This window comes from Eriocheir sinensis, chromosome 6, assembly GCF_024679095.1.
Source record: "Eriocheir sinensis breed Jianghai 21 chromosome 6, ASM2467909v1, whole genome shotgun sequence".
Classification (NCBI taxonomy): domain Eukaryota; kingdom Metazoa; phylum Arthropoda; class Malacostraca; order Decapoda; family Varunidae; genus Eriocheir; species Eriocheir sinensis.
In genome coordinates this window covers 21476208-21498807 of record NC_066514.1, presented here as the reverse complement: position 1 = coordinate 21498807, position 22600 = coordinate 21476208, and the positions used below count along the sequence as shown (strand labels likewise).

At 44.3% G+C, this 22600-nt stretch overlaps 1 protein-coding gene across 6 annotated transcripts in view; it reads right to left on the bottom strand.

Annotated features, from left to right (window-relative positions):
- LOC126990052 (transcription factor p65-like) overlaps positions 1–22600 on the bottom strand; it is a 98837-nt gene that overhangs the window by 4906 nt on the left and 71331 nt on the right. For 5 of the 6 annotated variants that reach the window (XM_050848629.1, XM_050848640.1, XM_050848633.1 and 2 more), the window contains exons 11-12: positions 16329–16445; positions 1092–1409 (exon numbers count right to left, since the gene is read on the bottom strand). In XM_050848629.1, the coding sequence (XP_050704586.1) occupies positions 1092–1409; positions 16329–16445 (435 nt within the window). The remainder of the gene's footprint in view (positions 1–1091; positions 1410–16328; positions 16446–22600) is intronic. The other variant, XM_050848641.1, reaches the window with a different exon arrangement.

Below are 22600 nucleotides of genomic sequence, written 5' to 3'. Positions count from 1 at the left end.
CTATAGGATGGGCCCTTGGTATACGGGGAGCCACGGTTGCCCGTAGCCCCAATGGTTGGATGAAAACAGCCAGTGTGACACCGCCTTTCTATTTTGCCGTCGAATGATACCAAATACTTTACTGTAGCCCCAGAAATAAGGGAGTTCCCAGAAATAAGGGAGTTATGGTGATTCGCACCAAAGCGGTTGATTTTCCAAAATTAGTGGCTTAATGACAAGGCTGGGGCAAGTGTCCGTTCCATAGTATAGGGTTCACTGATCCTCTATTTAGGGGGGTTTATGTCACGCCAAAAAATTGGCCCGTTGTTGGTACGCGGTAAAGCCACAAATCTGGCCTGTCGCTGCTCCTGGGTTAAGCGAATGTTTATAAATTTAAAGCTACTGGCTTTGCCAGAGCCATGATATTGATAAAGGAAAATTTTCGGGAGAACATCAGAACATTAAATCAGATAAGGAACTTAATAAAATTAAAAGCATGATCAAGCAGTTTCAAATGCGAGTCAGCAGAGCAGTACTCAAAATGGGGCAGAATAAAAGAGAAGAAACAATTATGAAGAAAGTTATCATCCTCATAAATCTTCTTGGATTGATGGAGAATACCCAATTTTGATGAAAGTAAGTGGGACGTATTTCCCAGCTGTGCTTCAAAAGTAAGTTTTGAGTTCAGAATAACTCCCAAAAGCTAGATATGATCAACAGAATCAATGTGGACTCCACTGACAAGTAAATTATGATGTTGAGGGAAGGTAATTCTAGAACAGCTCACAATTAATTCCTTGGTTTTGCTAGGAATTAATGAGAGCACCAAGACTGTACTTTATTAAAATCATCAGTCAGACTATTAGCAACAACTTGTCTCATTAAAGGAGATGAAACAACAGCATAATGGGAAGCATCATCTGCATACACTAACATCTTGTTATTGATGCCATGGTGGAAGAAGATTCCCTGGAGGAGGCCCTAGTGGGCCTGTGGCTCCAGTTATGATAACCTGTGAACAGCAACCCATTGCATGTAAGTCAAAATGTAGTTATGAAGATTAGAAACTTGAGGCTGCCTTAACTATAGGCTCAATTTCAAGTAACACTCACCTAAGGGGCCTTCCGGTGAATAAGGTGATGGTGCACCAGGGCTCATGTAGTACTGATGTTGGTGGGGGGAGGAAATCCTGGGTGGTAATGTGGCTTGAACAGAGCCAATGGTAACTCCCATGGGACCACCATGTGCCATTGACTGAGGATAGTACACTGACTGACCTACAGGGCTGGGACCCTGAGGAGGCATAGTGTGCATGGTACCTCCCGTGTAGTGCTGTGGTGAGACAGGAGGCTTCACTAAGTGGCCCCCATGAACACCAGGTGGAGCTGGGGAGCCTTGACTTCCTGGAGAGACTGGGGAGCCAATCATGTCTGGGAATCAAATGAGTATTTTTAGCAAAATCAAACACATCGAAAAAAGTACAAACTAGAATAGTGCTTGAACAAGATATGATTACTGAATTGCAATTTAATGAATTTGGTTGTTCTCTTATCGATAAAATGGAACAAAAAATGTCAATAGCACAGTATAAAGCATATGAGATGCTACCCCCAAATTTGAGAAATTTGAATTTCAAAAGCAAATCAAAATTATTAGACTAAGGACCCATCCCTCAAAATACGGAATCGTCCTGTATTGGAGAATGAAATGATGCATTCCGTTTTTAACCAATATGGAATGCCATTTGTTCTGTATTTGGCTGTCTGAATGGTCAAGCAGATAAAACTCAGTATTTTTAAATTTGAAATTTAAAATTATAAAATCAATCACAAAAACACTCCGTAAAATTATGTACTGTATTTCGCGGCGTATAATGTGCACCCCAAACTTTAAGACTACAATTTTGGAAAAAAAAGTTCTTAAAATGCTCAGAAATATGTACGGTTAAAGAACATTAACGATGTACAGTTTCCTGAAATTTACATATTTTTGGTGTAACCTGTACTGCTTGAATTGACAAGTGTCCTTGAGTAAAGCAATGAAAATGGTGGCCGGGCTGGTGTAAGAAATACATCCTCGTACACACTGATGATGCACAGCTTCTGAGATCATAATTAGCATATTATTCTCACCATCACTCGTAGTTTATGACAGACAACTAGGCAAGACACAATTCACATGATTCTGGTGACACGCGGCATGCAGCTGTTTGTTGTGTGGGTGTGCTTGTGTGGTCTTCAAACAATGCAAATGGCGGTCGTGCAAGAAATACCTCCTTGAATTGGAAACAGTGCACCTTAATCATACAAAACAATGCAAATGGTGGCTGGGTCATGTCGGCGCCCGACAGAGAAGCGAGATAACAACAAGGCATGGGCGATGCTCCACCCATTTCATTTTTTTATAGTAGTTATTTGATCGCCCTATGGTAACATAGTATTATAAGACAGCTATGGACTACGAAGGATCATAAAAAAATGATAAAGGTAAGTTAGCAGTTGTTATTGGACAAGATGAAAAAGACCCTTAAAACACCCCAAAGAAGAAAAAAAATCAATAAAAATTTGTACCTACGCCATATAACATGCAGGGGTAAACTTTCAGGCATTTTTTATGTGAAAAAGGTGTGTGTTATACGCCGCAAAATACGGTATTTGTCAAGGGTAAGCGACGTAACATCGCTCCCCTTCCTCCACCAGCAGCGGGCAGCGGCTGTCAGTCAGGCAGGGATAGAGGTAGAGTAGTGAAAGATAGGGTTACCACCTGTTCCTTAAAATACAGAACCGTTCCGTATTTTAGAGTGAGATGTTGTGTTCCATTTTGAACCAACACGGAATGCCATTTATTCCATATTTGGTTGCCTGAATGGGCAAGCAGATAAAATTCAACATTTTAAAACTGTTGTGATGGCATTTTATGGTCAATCTCAAACCCAGTCCGTAAAATTATGTTTGTCAAGGGTCATCCTGAAATACATGTACAGTCGCGAGCAGGAGTGATGTCGCACCTCTCAAAATGTTTCGTCCACTGGCCTCTATACACACTGATGCCCTATCCTCATCCCGAGGTGACGCCACTGAAGCTGCCACGCCACCACCTTGAATCTCACAACTCACTCCACAAACCTTTTCAACACCACCACCACCACCCCCACCCTCACAGCCACCACCCTCATCACCACCACCACCACTACCACCACCACCACCACTACCACCACCACTACCACCACCACCACCCTCATCACCACCACCACCACCACCACCCTCACAGCCACCACCCTCATCACCACCACCACCACCACCACCACCACCACCACCACCACCACCACCACCACCCTCACCACCACCACCACCACCACCACCACCACCACCACCCTCACCACCACCACCACCACCACCACCACCACCCCCACCCTCACAGCCACCACCACCACCACCACCACCACCACCACCACCACCCCCACCACCACCACCACCCCCCCCACCACCACCACCACCCCCCCCCCCCCCCCCACCACCACCACCACACCACCCACCACCACCACCACCACCATCACCACCACCACTACCACCACCACTATCACCACCACCACCACCACTACCACCACCACCACCACTACCACCACCACCACCACCACCACCACCACCATCTTAGCTGCCACTCTCTGCACTCTTTCCAGCTTTCTTATGTTCTTTTCGTGAGGAGACCAGACCACTGCTGCATACTCCAACCTTGGCCTTATCATTGTAACTATTATTTTCTTCATCATCTCCTCGTCCAAGTACACAAATGCCGTCCTTATGTTCCTCAGCAAATTCATAGTTTGTCCCGTTATCCTGTTGATGTGTTTGTCCGGTGACATGTTCTCTGAGACAGTCACTCCCAAATCTTTTTCTTCCATTCCTCTGCATATTATCTCACTTCCCATCTTATAATTATATTCACATCTTCTACCACTCCTACCAAACTCCATTTTTTTACATTTCCCAAGGTTGAATTCCATCTGCCATGTACCACTCCACTCCCATATTTTGTCCAGGTCCCTCTGCAATGCCTCACAGTCCTTCACATCATTGACTCGTCTCAATAGCTTTGCATCATCTGCAAACAAACTCACATAGCTGGTCACTCCGTCCACCATATCATTTATATAAACAGCAAACATTATTGACGCCAGCACTGAACCTTGTGGGACCCCACTCATCACAGGGCACCAGTTGGAAACCCTGTCCCTGATTATCGTCCTCATTTCCCTGTTAGTTAGGAAGTCCTCCAGCCACTTAATCAGTCCATCACCCACTCCACCCGTTTTTAATTTTCCAAATTAATCTTCTGTGCGGTACTTTGTTGAATGCCTTTTTCAAATCCAGGTACACTCCATCCCCCCAGCCTTCTCTCTCTTGTAATAAATCTGTCACCCTTGAGTAGTAACACAACAAGTTGGTGACACAAGATCTCCCTCTCCTGAATCCAAACTGACAATCCGAGATAATTCTCTCCCTTTCTAAAAAAATCCAACCACCTGTTTTTAACCAGCCTCTCACATATCTTCGCAACCACACTAGTGAGTGATACCGGTCTGTAATTTAATGGGTCCTCTCTCTTTCCTCCTTTATATATTGGTACTATGTTTGCTCTCTTCCAATCCTGTGGTACCCTTCCTTCACTCAGGGAGGCACTCATCATGGAGTACAGTTTCTCTGCAAGTTGCTCACTACATTCTTTCAGGATCCACCCTGATACTCCATCCGGCCCTGTCGCCTTTCTTACATCCAGCTTGTTCAAACTTTCCTTGACCTCCTGCACCGTTAACTGTATCTCCTGCATAACCCTTCCTCTTTCCTGGCCCGGTGGTTGTACCAATTCGTCTTCCTTTGTGAAAACTCTATGAAAGCTGTTGTTCATCACTTCTGCCATCTCTGCTGGGTCCTCATATGTAGTTCCATCCATTTTCAGTTTATCGATTGTTTCTCTATTCTTTAATTTGCCGTTCACATGTCTATAAAATAATTTAGGTTGGTCTTTGCATTTGTCGATTATATCTTTTTCATATTTTCGTTTTTCTTCTCTTCTAATCTTTGTATATTCACTCCTTGCTTGTTTGAAATTGTTCCACGCGTTGATTCTTCCTCGTCTCCTCTATCCCTTCCAAGTTTAATCCTTTCTTTTTCTAGCTGCCTCGCATCTTTTTTTAAACCATTCCTTTTTACCAACATCCTTTTTGGTTACCTTAGGGACATAGCTATTCTCGGCTTCTTTGTACAGTTTTAAAAACTCCTCCCACTTGTCTTGTGTACTTTTGGCTTTGTACAGCCCACTCCAATTTGCATTCTCAAAAAAAGTTCTCATATTAACAAAGTCTGCCTTAGAGTTGTTACTTCTCCCTATTTTGTGATCCTATTTTCGGTCAATCGTTCTCTTTTCTTTTACTTCAAATTCCACAACCGCATGGTCACTCTTTGCTATTGGGCAATCTATTTTAATATTTTCTATTATTTCCAGTTCCTTGCTAAAAACCAGGTCTAGTCTTGATGCCTCGCCTTCTTTCCCGAATCTGGTGTTCCTTAATCCATTGCGTCAGCACATGTTCCATTGCCAGTTGCAGGAGTCTTCCTCCCCACGACTCTTCTGTTCCCTGCGTCTGCCAATCCTCCCATTCTACCTCCTTGCAATTAAAATCATCCATTATAATTATTCTCTCACCCTCTCTTAATATTCCATCCAGGCAACTCACTGTGTCTTGTATCATTACTTCATATTCTCGGGCCTTCCATGCATTGGTTCTTGGTGGCACATACCCTACTACATACTGCCTCCTTCTTCCTTCAGCACCCACAGTTTTCACTTTCAGTACCTCTGCCAATGCCAATCACCTCCTCCACCTTAATGCCTTTCCTTACCATCAACATCACACCTCCTCCCTCTTTTCTCTTTCTGTCTCTCCTCCATATATTGTCTGCACCTTCTCCAATCCCCACCACCTCAGTTGGGTCACACAACTTGGTTTCTGTCAGCCCCACAATATCAGGTTCTCTGTCTCTCAAATAGTCATTAAACTCTATCCACGATGACACTATTCCATTGACATTCGTATATGACACTTTCCATCCTTCCTCCTTTCCTGTGTGTCAATGTGTGTGTGTGTGTGTGTAATAGAGAGAGAGAGGATATGAACGCGGGCGATTTATAAGACAATAATTACGGAATCTAGCCTACTCTTGGTTGTTGGGCGAGGGGGACTTACTGTATTTACTTCACGCCATCAGAAATAAATGTTCTGACTTTTTTTTGTAGTACTATGATAAAGAAGTAATAAGAATAGGGATAACTACGGCACCATGTAATTTATTGATCCTCCCTGTTTCTCTGGGTGAGGAAAGGCTTGGTGGCGGGCGTCTGGTGATGCAGGCCAGCTTCATGAAGCCGCCTCCTCACCGTGTGCACTCCAACGTTGACTTGGGTGTTTCTTTTTATCTTGACTGCCGCCGTGAGAGGGTTCTGGCTGGCAAAGCGAACGATGGAGTCGCCTTCTTGCCGGGTGGTGTGACGAGGGCCTCCACATCTTTTTGTATTTTCTAAACTTTCAGTCTCGTCATGTCTCCTTTTCCATCATTGGACTGTTCTTTTACTGATCTTCATCATCCCGGCTATTTTCGTTGTTGACATGTCAGCATTGTCCAAATCAACAATGGTTTGTCACTCATCGACAGGTGTCTCCTTCCTGCGAGGAAGCGCCGCGGTGCCGTGTGCAAAATGGCGTCGTGTGCATTCAGCCGCCAGTCACGGTCAAGCGAGCATTTGTGAAGGCATGTTATTATATCATTATTTAGGATTAAGAAAATGACACATAAATAAGTGATTTCATTTCAATTACAATGTTCTCATGATTTGAGTATAACCATGGAAAATATTTATTATTTACTTTTAATCTCTATATAACTAAGAACTTCTGTTGTCTAATTTCCAAGTGAACGATATTCTGCTTGTCAAAAAGTTTTGTCTGTTACTTGTAAAACGAAGTGATTTCATGGTTCTTTCTCTTTTTAAAGTGTATATAAATTGATTTGGAAAAATAATGAGCATTAACAGTGATAGGAAGTGCCTCAACATAAGATTTGAAACGAATTTGAAAGCTTGCCATATTCTAGTTCGTGAACGAAAATCAACGTAAGGTGCGACATCACTCCTGCTCGCGACTGTACATTACATGATGTAACGTCCCTTCCCCCTTCCTCCTGACTCCACCAGCAGTGGGCAGCGGCTGTCAAGTCTGGGCAGGCTACAGAAATTTTAGGGTTGCCACCTGTCCCTTAAAATAAAGATTCGTTCTGTATTCGTGCTGACACCCTGCCAGGTCAAACTCTTTCGCCTCTGCCTATCAACATCTATCCTTCCTTCCTGCTGGAAGTATGCCTTTGTACAGCCTGTGCCTAAGAAGGGTGACCGTTCCAATCCCTCAAACTACCGTCCTATAGCTTTACTTTCTTGTCTATCTAAAGCTTTTGAATCAATCCTTAACCGGAAGATTCAAAAGCACCTTTCCACTTCTAACCTTCTATCTGATCGCCAGTATGGGTTCCGCAAGGGGCGTTCTACTGGTGATCTCCTTGCCTTCCTAACTGACTCTTGGTCATCCTCTCTTAGCTGTTTCGGTGAAACCTTTACTATTGTGCTGGACATATCAAAAGCTTTTGATAGGGTCTGGCACAAATCTTTGCTTTCCAAACTACCCTCCTACGGTTTCTATCCTTCTCTCTTTACCTTTATCTCCAGTTTCCTTTCTGACTGTTCTATTTCTGCTGTGGTAGACGGTTACTGTTCTTCCCCTAACCTTATTAACAGTGGTGTCCCACAGGGTTCTGTCCTGTCTCCCACTCTCTTTCTGTTGTTCATTGATGATCTTCTTTCCAAAATGAACTGTCCTATCCATTCTTACACCGATGATTCCACTCTGCATTACTCAACTTCTTTTAACAGAAGACCCACCCTTCAGGAACTTAACGACTCAAGGCTGGAGGCAACAGAACGCTTAGTTGTTCTGGGTGTGGCCTTCGCATGGCCAAGCAGTACTTTCTTTCCAAGGACGTTTGTAGGTTCTGCGTTAAGACTCAGAAGGATGATCAGAGGATCATAGAGTTAGAGAATAGGGTTACGACTCTCGCCGCCCAGGTACACTTACTGGTTAGTGCAGCAGCAACAAGCCCCGCCTCCTCCTCCTCCCCTTCCTCTTCCTCTTCTTCCTCGTCCTCCTCCCCTCTAGTATTGTCTTCACCCACACAGCAGCCCCTCCCATCCTCCTCCTCCTCCTCCTCGACCATCTCCGATCTCCCCGCTTCCCACCCCTCCTTCTCCTCTTCTTCCTCCTCTTCCTCCTCCTCCTCCTCCTCCTCCTCCTCGCCTTCCTCTTCCGTCCCCCCTCTCCCCTCTCCCCGCCCACCCTCCTCCTCCTCCTCCTCTCCCTCTTTCTCCTCTTCGTCCTCCGCCTCCTTGCTCGTCCCTTCCTCCCACACCTGTCCCTTACCTTCCCTTTCCCCCTCTTCCTCCGCCCTCTCCTCGTCCGTTCCTCCCTCACCCATCTCACTCTCCCTTTCTCCTACTCCTCCTTCCTCCTCCTCCTCCTCCTCCTCCTCCTCCTCCTCCTCCTCCGCCTCCAATTCCTCGCCTTCCTCTTCCGTCCCCCCTCTCCCCTCTTCCCGCCCTCTCCTCCTCCGCCTCCTCCTCTCCTCTTTCTCCTCCTTGTCCTCCGCCTCCTCGCTCGTCCCTCCCTCCAACACCTGTCCCGTACCTTCCCGTTTCCCCTCTTCCTCCTCCCGCTCCTCGTCCGTTCCGCCCTCCACCACCTCCCCCGCCCTGTCTCCGGCGTCCGCGTCCTCCGCCTCCTCCCCCTTGCCACCTTCCACCTCTTCCACAATTTCTCCTCGTTCTTCACAGCAGGTCCCTCCCCTCCCTTCCCGCTCTCCCCTCCCCCCTTCACCCACCCCTCCTGGCCCCCCTTCCGACCGTCGGGTTCTTGTTGTTGGTGATAGTCAGGTTCGTTATGTTGACAGGTATTTTTGCTCCAAGGATATGAACAGGACGAGGTGTGTTTCCCAGGGGCAGGGTGGGCCATATATCAGACAGGATTGAGGCGTGTATGGCGAGGATCGAACCCCATTGTCTTTCTCAGCTGTGGCGGAAACGACGTTTCGTGTGCCTGCGAGGACCTTCTCAGGCGTTTTAGAGAATTGTTAGGCAGGATACGTGACGCTGGTGGGTCGCCAGTAGTGTGTGGCGTCCTGCCAAGGAGGGCGTTAGCGATGGATGGCTGTCAGGGCAATAGCAGTGAACAGCAGACTTGCTGAGCACTGCGGCGAATGGGTGGCTGTTCGTCGACAATTGGGACCTCTTCTTTGGCAACGACGCCCTCTACGCCCGTGACAGGATACACTTGACGTTCAAGGGTGTTGAGGCTCTCTCAGACTCCTTGAGCGAGCACTTGGTACCCTGAGGGATTTTTAGTATAGGCGAGGGGAGGGTAATGGGAGCAATGGGAGGAGTAATGGGAGGGACATCTAGCTCATAATATAACCAGGCAGCTTAGAAGTAATTCTAGAGGAGTAACAGAGGACGGGCTAAGAATCTTCTATACTAACAGCAGGAGCCTCAGAAACAAGATAGACTTACTAAGGGGTGAAGCTTGTTCAGAAAATTTTGACATAATAGCGATCACTGAGACATGGATAGACACTGCTAATAGAAATTTTAGATCAGAATTTGAAATAACGGGTTATCAGATGTTTCACAAAGACAGAAGGGGCAGAAAGGGAGGTGGAGTTGCGCTATATGTTAAAGACTCACTTAAATGTTTAGTTAACAACTCAGTCAAAACTAACATGGATTCAGAATCAGTTTGGGTGGACGTTTACAAAGGGAAAGGAAAACTAACTCTAGGAGTTATATACAGGCCACTCAACCTTAACAGGCAGGACACGAGTATTATTACTACAGGAGATTGGCAGGGCGAGTATGAGTAGAAATGTCTGCGTAATGGGGGACTTTAATTATAGGAATATAGACTGGGAAGATCTAGTGGGTGACCTGGAAGCCGAGGACTTTCTTGAAGTTATACAAGATAATTTCCTTAAGCAGGTAGTTACTGAGCCTACCAGAGGAGATAACATATTAGACTTAGTCCTAACCAATAATGGGAACTTGCTACGTGAGTTGGAGGCGGGCGGAGAGTTAGGAAATAGTGATCACAGAACAGTTCGTTTTAGCTTAGACTGAGGCGGTAACCCGGAACCAAACCCAGTGTTAGTGCCAAATTTTAGAAGAGCAAACTACGAGGGGCTTCGAAGACATCTTGAAGGGGTAAACTGGGATAATTTAGGGATTCATGAGGGCCAGAACTGCGGATTGGAGAGCCAGGAGAACCAGGTAGAAATGTCTTACAATCAATTAGTTAGAGTAATAGTAGAGGGGGAAGAACAGAATATACCACAGAGAACACTTAGAACAGCTAACAATGCTCCTAAGTGGTTGACTCGTGGACTAAAACACGAGATTGGGTTAAAGAAGGAATTTATCAGAAAATAAAGAATGGGAAACACATCTCAGGGGCCGGTGCGTCGAACTATCTAGATTAGTTAAGAAAAACACCAGGATAGCAAAAAGGAACTATGAGATCAAAGTAGCAAATGAGGCGAAAAGTAATCCGAAGGGCTTCTTTCAGATGTATAGAACAAAAACACGGGAGAAAATTGGACCGCTGAAAACAAACACAGGGAGCTAGTAGAAAATTACAAAATATGAGCACATTGTTGAACGACTACTTCCTTTCAGTATTCACACAGGAGGATCGAGCGACTATACCGGAAAGAGTTCAGGTGTACGAGGACGGGGATGGCGATAAATTGAGGGATATAATCATTACCAGGCAAATAGTTCAGGATGAGATAGATAAGCTTAAGAAAAACAAGTCGCCAGGTCCTGACGGGATATTTCCGAGGGTATTAAAGGAGCTAGGTGATATAACCAGTGACCCACTAACCGACATCTTTAAGATGTCGGTAAATACTGGCTATGTGCCGAGCCTATGGAAAGTAGCTAATGTGGCGATTTTTAAAAAGGGGACAGGTCAGTTGCTTCAAACTATCGCCCAATTAGCTTAACATCGGTTATAGGGAAGATGCTGGAGTCCATAATAGCCAGGAACATTCGGGAGCATTTAGAGAAACATAGCTTAATTCACGACTCGCAGCATGGGTTCACAAAAGGTAGGTCATGCCTCACCAATCTCTTGTCCTTCTACAATAAAGTATTTGAGGCGGTTGACAGAGATGAAAATTATGATGTAATCTATCTTGATTTTAGTAAAGCGTTTGACAAAGTTCCTCACCAACGACTGTTGCTTAAATTACAGGCTCACGGAGTAGAGGGTAAAGTTTTGAACTGGGTCAAGGCGTGGCTTAGCAATAGGAAGCAAAGAGTGCAAATCAATGGTAAAAGATCTGACTGGGGATGTGTTACGGTGGGGTCCCACAAGGTTCGGTATTAGGTCCACTTTTGTTTATTATTTATATCAATGACTTAGACACAGGAATTAGTAGTGATGTTAGTAAATTTGCAGATGATACCAAGATCGGTAGAGTAATTGAGTCGGATCAGGACGCTAGTATTCTCCAAGGTGAACTCAACAGATTATATGACTGGGCGGATAAATGGCAGATGGAGTTCAATGTAGGGAAGTGCAGTATTCTGAGTGTAGGTAGGAACAACCCTCACATAACTATTGCTTAAATGACACTCTCATAAGTAGGTCTGGGTGCGAGAGGATTTAGGGTCTTAGTGAGCTCTGATCTCCGTCCAAGGGCACAATGCATTCAAGCTAGAAATCGAGCTAATAGGGTACTGGGATTTATTTCAAGGAGCGTAAGCAACAGAAGCCCAGTCTTCCTCAAACTATATTTAGCATTAGTTAGACCTCATCTTGACTATGTTCAGTTCTGGTCACCCTACTATAGAATGGATATCAAAATGTTAGAATCGGTGCAGAGGAGGATGACTAAGATGATTCAGGGGTTGAGAAACTTGCCATACGAGGAAAGACTCAAACAGTTAAACTTGCATTCTCTAGAAAGGCGAAGGGTGCGTGGAGACATGATCGAGGTTTATAAATGGATGAAGGGCTTTAATAAGGGAGACATTCATAAGGTTTCGTTGGTAAGAGAACCGGGTAGGACACGAAGTAATGGGTTTAAACTGGATAAATTCAGATTCAACAGGGACATAGGCAAAAATTGGTTTACTAACAGGGTGGTGGATGAGTGGAATAGGCTTAGCAGTCATGTGGTGAGTGCCAATACAATTGTCACATTCAAAAATAGACTAGATAAATTCATGGACAGCGATATTAGGTGGGGTTAGATACACGGGAGCTTAGGGTCAAAGGAGCTGCCTCATACAGGCCTACCGGCCTCTTGCAGACTCCTGCGTTCTTATGTTCTTATGTTCTTAGCCTCAGACTTTACTATTATTTCCGAATGGGGCAAGAGGAACCTGGTGTCCTTCAACGCCTCAAAAACACAGTTTCTCCACCTATCCACTCGACACAATCTTCCAAACAACTATCCCCTATTCTTTGACAACACCCAGCTATCACCTTCTTCAACACTAAACAACCTCGGACTATCCTTAACTCAAAATCACAACTGGAAACTTCATCTCTCTTCTCTTACTAAATCAGCTTCCTCTAGGCTGGGTGTTCTGTACCGTCTCTGCCAGTTCTTCTCCCCCGCACAGTTGCTATCCATTTGCAGGAGCCTTGTCTGCCCTCGTATGGAGTATGCATCTCACTCACACAGCTCTCCTTGACAGAGTGGAGTCAAAGGCTCTTCATCTCATCAGCTCTCCTCCTCATACTGATAGTCTTCTACAGGTAACTCTCAATTTACGCGAGTTTTTACGCGTTTTTTAAATAAAGCGGGGTCCAAAATCCAAATAAATGTTTAATTTACACGTTTTTTTTCACTTATACGCGATATTTTATGAAGTGGCCACCAGATGTCTCACGCAACTGGACTCACACGGAGCCGCGGCCACACAGCTGAGCTCAGTTCTTTCTGCGCGCCACTTGAACAATAATACAGTATCCACGCTGCCACGCTACTCAACAACAACAACACCCTCGCTGCTGTGCTACCACAAGGGGAAGGGCAGCCAGAGGAGTAACCACGAGAGGGAGAGGAGTCAGAGTGATACAGTAGGCAATAAAGGTACAAACCTACCTCATGTTTGATTTACATTGTTTTTGGTTTACGCGACCTCTTCAAGGACACAATACTCGCATAAATCGAGTTACCTGTACCTCTCAAATTCTGCCACCATGTTGCCTCCCTTTCTATCTTCTATCGATATTTTCATGCTGACTGCTCTTCTGAACTTGCTAACTGCATGCCTCCCCCCCTCCTGCAGCCCTGCTGCACACGACTTTCTACTCATGCTCATCCCTATGCTGTCCAAACCCCTTATGCAAGAGATAACCAGCATCTTCACTCTTTCATCCCTGACGCTGGTAAACTCTGGAACAATCTTCCCTCATCTGTATTTCCTCCTGCCTACGACTTGAACTCTTTCAAGAGGAGGGTATCAGGACACCTCTCCTCCCGAAATTGACCTCTCTTTTTGGACACTCCTTTGACCTCTTCAGGAGCAGTAAGTAGCAGGCTTTTTTTTTATATATTTTTCTTTGCACCTCTGAACTGTCTCCTTAGCTATAAAAAAAAAAAAAAAAAAAAAAAAAAGGAGTGAGATGTTGAGTATTTTTCTGAGCTCAAGGTGGCAACACTACTTTGGACGCAAGAAAGGGCAATTACCTTTTTTTAACCTGTGTGCCAACAGTCAGCAATTCTAGAGGTCACACATTTGGGCTACATGCCTTTTTGTAGGATTACATTTTAGAGGCAGGATATGAACCTGGGAAAGTCCTAATAAAGACAATAAAGATAATAAAGAGAGAAATTCACTATTTTTACTAGAAATCCAGACATAGTGAGGATGTACAGTCGGCGCCATTGAAATTGGCACAAAAGTGGTCGCGCCAATTTCAATGGCGCGGAACAAACCAACCCTCTATACCTTGCTTCAAATTCGTCAGGAGAATTGGTGCAAATACTGGTGGGAGGTGGTGGTGGAGAGGTGCTTGATGACGTCACGAGGTTTGAGAGTGTTAGTCACCCGCACGCTTTCAGTGTGAGCAGATCTGTTTTTTTTTCCTGCTCTCTCGCCACACTGTTTTTGCCCTTGACCACGCATGGGAATTGTGGTTTCTGTGGGACAATGGGCTAAAGGAAAGGACCTGACAAAGGACCAACTGGCAGTCATCAGTGCCCTGGTGAAGGGAGGAAAGAAGAATAAGGAAATCTCAGCTATCACCGGACTTCCACTACGAAGCGTCCAGCAGTGGACAAAGAGATGCCGTGAGGCAGGAGACACCGATCCACAGCCTCCTAAGAAGAGGCCTGGGGGGTTGTCTGTAAGACTTCACGTAGGACCCTGAAGCTCCTACAGCGTCAAGTGGACTTTGAACCTCGCATTACTGCCAAGGAATTAAAGGAGAAGAACCCGACACTGCTGCAGAACGTGTCTGTCAGAACCATCCAGCGGCGGCTGCACGACGACCTCTCTTTCCTCTACTGCACGCCATGAAGGAAGCCCGTCATAACTGAGCACCAGAGGAAAAATCGGAAGATTTTTTGCAAGAAATACCTGGCCTGGGACCTTGAAAAGTGGAAGAAAGTGTTGTGGTTGGATGAGGCTATTTTTACTGTCATTAGCAACCGCAGAGGTAAGGTGAGGTATCGCCGCAGCACGGACCCCTGCCTGCCCAAGTACACAGAGGGGACGGTCAAGCACCCCGACTATGTCATGGTTTGGGGTGCTTTTGGGTACCATGGCATAGGCAAGTTAGTGGTGTTACCCAAAAATGTCACAGTGAATCAGGAGAGATACCTGGAACTCCTTGCTGACCACCTTGAGGACTATTTCGACTAGTGTCAGAGTGAGGTATTCCAGCACGATGGTGCACCGGCTCACAGGTCCAAGTTAGTGCTTGGTTGGCTGGACTTTGTTGGTGTGGACTATGTGAAGGACTGGCCAGGTAACAGCCCTGATCTTAACCCCATCGAGAACCTGTGGGCTTTGATGAAAGTCCGCTTACGGGGTCGCAACACTTCAAGCATACCAAATCTTATCGCCGAGCAAACCTGTCACCCAACCTACTCCAGAACCTTGCCCTCTCCGTTCCCCGACGTCTCCAGATCTGCCTGAAGAAGGAGTAAGCGACAAAGTACTAGAGGTAGGGTAAGTACCCCATAAATATAATTTTTTTCTTGTTTTGTTCACGTGTATGCCGCAGCGTGTGGCAAAAAACTGCTCGCAACAATTTCAATGGCGCTGACTGTAGTACTTCACCTCTAAACATAACCCCAGACTGAAAGGGTTAATAGGCAGCAGCTATGTAAAGTTAACATTATAGAGCCCTACAGGGAGTTGGCAGAACTGGGAAAGTATTAAAGTTTCGTTCAGTCGGCAATCTGTGGTCATATGCCGGAAAGAGACAGGAGGGGAAGGAATTATAGGAGAAGGGAACAGACCCCAGGAGACGGGACACAACCCCCGATTAATACCTGGTACCCATTCACTGCTGGGTGGACAGGGGCGTAAGGTATCGGAAAAGCCACCCAAATTTTTCCACTCCGTCCGGGAATCGAACCCGGGCTCTCTCAGTTGTGAGCCGAGTGTACTAACCACTGCACCACGAAGCCCCTGGCAGAACTGGGTGTCAGTGGTAGAAGTGGACACACAATACAAAGCAAAACAAATGCAGCAAGACAAACAAAAAAGCAAACAGGGCAGGGTAGCAAAGCCAGAGAAGTCATGTCACAAGTGACTACACTTACAAGGCAGCACTTTAACCGAAAACACCGATTTAACAATGTGTTCAACTTTGGCAAGATGGTCAAAAAATGATAATGTGCCACTCTATGGTCTTGGCCAATTTTAAGGAGATTATATTAAGATCACACATTTGTAAACTTTTCCAACACAATGTATCTACACCACCACTGAACCAGATAAATTCTTTTATGCTGGATTCTGAGGCAAAAAGGAACCTCAACTTCTTACTGACAGCATGATTTCTTTCTACAAGGACATACATAAATAAACCATGACTTCTAAATGTTCTCTTTGAACAGAAATTGGAAATCTGGATCATTCATAAGAAAAAAATAGCAAGATTGATAACACTTAATAATGCATAAAATCAGAGCCAGACATAAGCAGAATGAGTGTTGCCCAACAGATCTTACCTGGAGGCTCCATTTTTATTTTGTCTGACAGTCTTGATGCGCGGGAGGCCACTCTTATGGGTCGAGAAATGGCTCCTGTTGCTTGGTTGACAGTTGCCATAGTCCTGTCCACATACACTGAAGGACAAGTATGTCAAGTCAATTCCTATTAAAAAATTTCCCTTTTTTATGCTTTTCTCTGCATAATTAAAAGAAAAAAAAAAAAGGGCAATCCTTATGAGTACACATACAAAATCAATACATATGCAGTCATACCTCAGTTTACAAACTTAATTCGTTCCGGAATTTTGCTCGCAAACCAAAACTGTAGTGCTGAAAACACAAAGACAGCACACTAGAGCACAAACGTAAGCAGATGCTACCTCTGCGAGTGTACAACACAGACTGAGACCCCATTCCCAGTGTTTTCCACTCTGAGCGTTCTCATCTTGTGCCGAACAAAGGGAAACCACGCTCGCATCTTTGACTTGTACAAACAGGATGCTCGTACACCAAGGCATTTATATGTATATATATATATACACATACAGTAAACCCTCGATATAACGGACTGATTGGAGGGGAACGTAGTCCGTTAATGCCAGAAGTCCGTTATAAGCGGCAAAAAAAAAATAATACCAACGTACCTATTAAACGTAGGTATATATATTTTTTATTGTGTATGTTGTGTGCACGTTGTCTGTATAGCTGCATAGCAAACTTGGCGATAGACTGCGAGGGACTGAGGCTGCCAGGGTGTAGGTGGGGCCCTGCAAGGGGGCTGTATTGTTACAAAAATGGGCAAAAATTAACAAGTGTGCCAATCTCTTACTGGCAGACGAAACTTTTTTGTGCAGTTTTCGGTGTGTTATGAACTATCGGATAACTGTTTCTGGCACAAATCATGACAAATGATTGACTTTTCAATGCTTGTTGTATACCTGTCGCTGCAGCCACAAAACAACTCGCAGAGTAAAATGTTCAACTTGCTTACTGATCCTATGGTTCATTCACTGTTCACAAAGATCACAAGTGAACAAACTAGAACAAAACCAGGCAAATTAATGTTTTTCCTGACGTGTACTTTCCCAATGCACATGTGTGGTGGAGAGCAGAGCGACTTATTTCTGCTAGGAGATATTTCTCGTGACACCGGCCCACCACGCATGCCGCAGCAAATGTCCCGTCCTGCACTGTGTATTTCCATTTTACTAACCAAACATAACTTACCCTAACCTACTTTACTGGAGGCTTAGCTCCCCTCTACCCCCTAAAGCTGTATCAGTACCGATACTCACAAACACTTGGCTACACTCGGCCCTCGATTTAACGGATTAAAAGGGGGGAAGGGTGGTCCGTTGCTGGAAAAAGTCCGTTGCTTGAAAAAGTCTGTCTTGAAAATACTTACATACGATAAATACCGGTATATAATTAGTCATCCACGGATATCTGTTCTTTCCAACATGTACCACAGAAAGCATTGGCTGACTGGGGCGCTGCACAACAGACTAATCCGCCCACGATCGCCAAACAGCCCTGTCAGGCAGCACCCTGCTCCACCAATATTGTTCCCAAGTAATAGCCGCTTTAACCATCACCGCCGAGGTGCCCGGCACACTGGTGACTGGTGCGCCGCGGCGGTGTGTCTTGTGTGTTGTGTTTGGTGTTCACGCCGTGCCACGTGGCCGCGTCTTCTTCTTGTGACCTGTATGGTTTTATCGCTGCACGTTTCCTCCTCCTCTCTTCTGCTTATTCAAACTTTTCTTACCGAGAGAGCCCGGGTTCGATTCCCGGGTGGGGTGGAAAAAACTGAACTAATTTCAATAGTTAAACTTACCTTAATTAAGTATAATCATCAAAGACATTATCGTTGCCATGTATTGCCATTATCCTTCTCCCATGTATCCTGGTACTTTCTCCTAGAATCGTATTGTCCTTCCCACTTAGACATCGTGGCGAGTTCAGAAGCACGCGACCAACAGAGTGTACTGAGTAGTGCCTACTGACGGGCTTGCGACTTGTGAGAGCCTGAGAACACCAAGGGGCAGATGTTCAAACACTCACAGCGGCCACTACGACCATTGTAGCGCTAAGATTATCGTAACCCTCTCGTAACTCGCCTAAGGTGTATGTTCGAAAGATCTTGGAGCTGTCTTTATGATTTTCGGACTGCCATATTTGCTCGTAGGGCTGAGGGTTTCGAGGAGCACCCTTACATTGATCATAGGGTTGTGTAGTGGACGTTTCTTCACTATATAAACCGTAGATAACCTGTATGATGTCTTGTAGGGTAGGTTAGGTTAGTTTAGGGTAGGTTAGGGTAGGTTAGGCTAGGTTTCATAACATAGGAAAATGAAAAATCCATTTTGCAAATTCAGTAGGGATTTCATGAAATGACTGATTTCACGGTTTCCCTGTAATATAGTTAACTGCAAATTAGCTATAAAGTAATTACAGGGCTGAAAATTCACTATCGGCCGATGTGATGAGAAATAAATACCAATGCAGTTATGATGCACTCATGCACTACCCCGAAAATTCTAATAAGGAATTCTACCAAAGAACATTGTGTGACAAAGCATCCCACCCAGTGTTCAGTGTTAATTATAGATATAAGTGGAGGTATGACCTTGAGTTGAATTGAATTGAAATATTTATTGTTGTAAAGTACAAAAAAGGGGGATGGCTGGTCTTTGCAGACAAACCCGACTAAAGGCTCGCTACGAAAAAATAAAAATCTCCATCGTACAAAAATACAAACACAAGTTGAGTTCAGTTGACCGTAAACCGCTGATGAGGTTTCAGGCCCCGGTCCGCCGCCGTAGCAGCGCTCCACAGGGCCGCCAACATTATAATGTACAGTAATACCTATTAGCACCAAAAGTTGTCCTCAATCCTCATGTTTGTAAAGTCATTTGTAAAGTTAACAGAAAGGAAGTAGAATGTAAATATTGACAACATTCCTGAGTACACACACAGTTACCTAGATCACCACCTTGCAGTAAACTTTGGGTACTCTTTAACCCGTGGGCTTCGGCTGTGGGAAAGCCGAGAAGTGGCCGAGAAACGACAAAATTACACTGCATTTTGAGACTAAGAAAAGAGCATGGAACGTACATCAGAGTACTCCTCTCATAACCATAAAGCCGTTAAAAATATTTACTCATACTCAAACTCCATTCTTTTTGGGTGGTGTTTGTTACAAAATAAACAGTCTCGTGACGCGTGGCATCTAGCCGAGTCGCTTGTTGTCTGCTATAGAGAATTTGACAAGTGATTATTGTATGGATAGCTAATTCAGTCTGCCATGACCTTACAGCACCACCTATGACAAAAAAAGCCCACCTCAAGATCACTCACCCACCACAATGACCCAGGGCATTCATGGTGGGTTGCGCTATGCCACCACCGCCTACAATTAGCTCAAATTAGGTGTTTTATGGCGAGCCCTTTTTAGGGTCCACCGTACCACAGCCACGACAAGTGAAAGCGCTAAAAAGTGTCTGCCGACGTTCTCTGGTTAATTAATGGCAGCTACAATGCCATGATTAATGAACCAGGCGACAAGGGAAGGCACGTCATGTATTTGTTTACATTTACACGGTGCAATATTACTGGCTAACACTCTCAAAGGCTGATGATACACTTCTTCTGATTGGCCAAACGGCAGTCAGCTGCGTTCCATTCCTGGACAGTGGGACGGAACAGACTGAGATTTTACGATCACATCATCGTGAGCTACGAGCATCCGGACGGTCTTTTGAAAATACATCTTAGTGGTGATCATAGCCCACGATAAAAAATGGCGGCTACGAGGGCTACTAAGATCTTAGTGGCGGATAGTTACGATTCTTTGAACATCCACCCCAGAGCCGTACACGTATTGTATACGTATTGAGGCATGGGTTTGGTTGTTTGCCGAGAATAATATTTCATTACACAATACTAACCAAAATTGCATCACTTGGTTTCTTGACTGCCAAATTTTTAAATTTTTCTGCCAAAATGCCAAATTATCATATTTCACTGCCAAACACACGTTTTACTGCCAAAAATGGCTAAAGGTGGCAGTGATAAATGGCGGTTGGCAACCCTGGCTGGCGGGACCAGTGTTAACATGGTGCAATCTACCGCTCCTCACCATGTTAACACATATTACGTCAGCCTCTATGCCTGCCTCCCTTCAAGCTCAGAACAATTTTTCTTTTTTTATGATTTTATGACATACGTAGTAGTATACATAATATATTATTTTAAAATTTATTTTGATAGGATTTTGTGTGTTTATTGTCATTTTATGGTTTTGACATTTCTAAAGCCAATGTCACACCAGACCGTTGAGATTTTGTGGTCCGTTAAATCCAAAATCTGTTAAGGGGGAAATTCGGCAATTTGGGTGAAAATTGTCGAAATTTTCAAACTTCGTGTATGGCGTCGTCACTCTTCACCCACCCAGGGTGACTGATTGCCAGGCACATAACGCCGCGTAAAGCGGATTTAAATGGCTGGACATTTAAATGCCTTTGCTGCGGACACACCCTCTTATCCACTAAGCTTTGTTTTCCTTGTATTTCTTTCGTTTTTTCTGCTTTTTTCGGAATTTTTCTGACTGATAGCGGTGTACAATACTTTGGGTCTGTCTGGTGAGAAGTGGGAGCGGGTGGCATACCGCATGGCCTTGGGCTCAGTGCGTGAAATAAGACGGGAGTGGGTGTACGTACTCTCTTCACGTCATTCTCTATCTTCCATGGTGATGACTTTTGTGCGTTTGTTTTGTCGTACCGACTATAGTAAGTGACAATGCCACGTACGAGTGCAAAAAGAAAGTCGAAAAGTGAAGCAGGCCGCCAGAATATATTGAAAAGGTGGAAGAAATGTGATGATACGCATCAGCCACCCTCCCAGGAGGGTGTCAAAGAGTTCACAGCATATACGCCACGGAAAGCAGTAAAGAAGTCAAAGAAGAAAAGCAAGACAACACCTGGCCCTGATTACCAGCCTGGTAATTTCTAAACAAACTGTCCTGGCAACAATGAGGTGGGGTGGGCTCCACTGAGACCCAGTGAATATGTTATTTTCATTTTAGATATATATAATATATCAAAAATATGTTATATAACCTAATATGATTATAACACGGGACCAGGAGCCTTGGTTTCTTTAGAGGTCTACCAGGCAAGGGAGAACTCACCTTCCGTAGGGGCTATACAGGTGACATAAACGTGATGTAGACATGGCCTGAACTACCTAAACAACCACTACCAACCTACCAGGAATGGCCGAAGAGCTATATAAGTAAATATTTGGATTTGGTGCATGTTGGAGTGATTGTTATGGGGTATTGAAGATGTTCACACAAAAAAGCGTTTTTCTCAAAACTTGTTTTTGGCACACAATGTTTAATAACTCTGTCAGTAATTGACCAATTTTAGAAATTCAAGTATCAAAATGATCACCACCCTCGTGTTTAGTAAACGTACTATTATCACGCATTAATTTCCTCAAATAAATTTATGACAAATTTATAAGTTGAATTTTTGACGAAATAAAAAGGTAACATTTTGCTGTGTAATAAATTTGTTGTAACTTCAGCGAGGTGTACGAAAATAGTACCATAGGTACTTTATTGTGTATATTATCTGTGATCAAAAGGAAATTGCCATAATATTCATAGTTTTGAAGTTATTACGTAATTTTGAATGTCTTTCGTCATCGCCAAACATAACGCACTGCACAAAAAATACGGCAGTTTTCTTTACCATATTACTGGTATAGAAGCACTGCATATTAATACACATTGTGTAAAATATTATTCACCTAGGTGAGAAAATAAAGGTAGGAGGACCCAAAAACCGATATCAGTGACAAGCGGCCGAATTTCCACCTTAAATCGGGGTCCGTTAAATCGAGGGCCGAGTGTATTTTCTGTATACATTTCTGGATTGATGCATACGACTTTTTTGTGGTATAAATACATTTTTCATCTGAATGGAAACCACGAGAAGGAAAATATTTCATCAGGTGGGCAGAATAAGACTACGGTAATCAAAAGGTGGGGCAGCAGATAAAGAGAGGAGGGCGAGGTGGCCAGCAGACGCTATTGTAGTCACCAGAAGCGGGTGGTTCAAAAATTATTCTCGGTTGGTACCCGTGGATTTCTGACCGTCTGACCTTGTCCGTTATATTCAAAATCCGTTATAAGCGGGTCCGTTATATCGAGGGTTTACTGTGTACATATATATATATATATATATATATATATATATATATATATATATATTTTTTTTTTACAA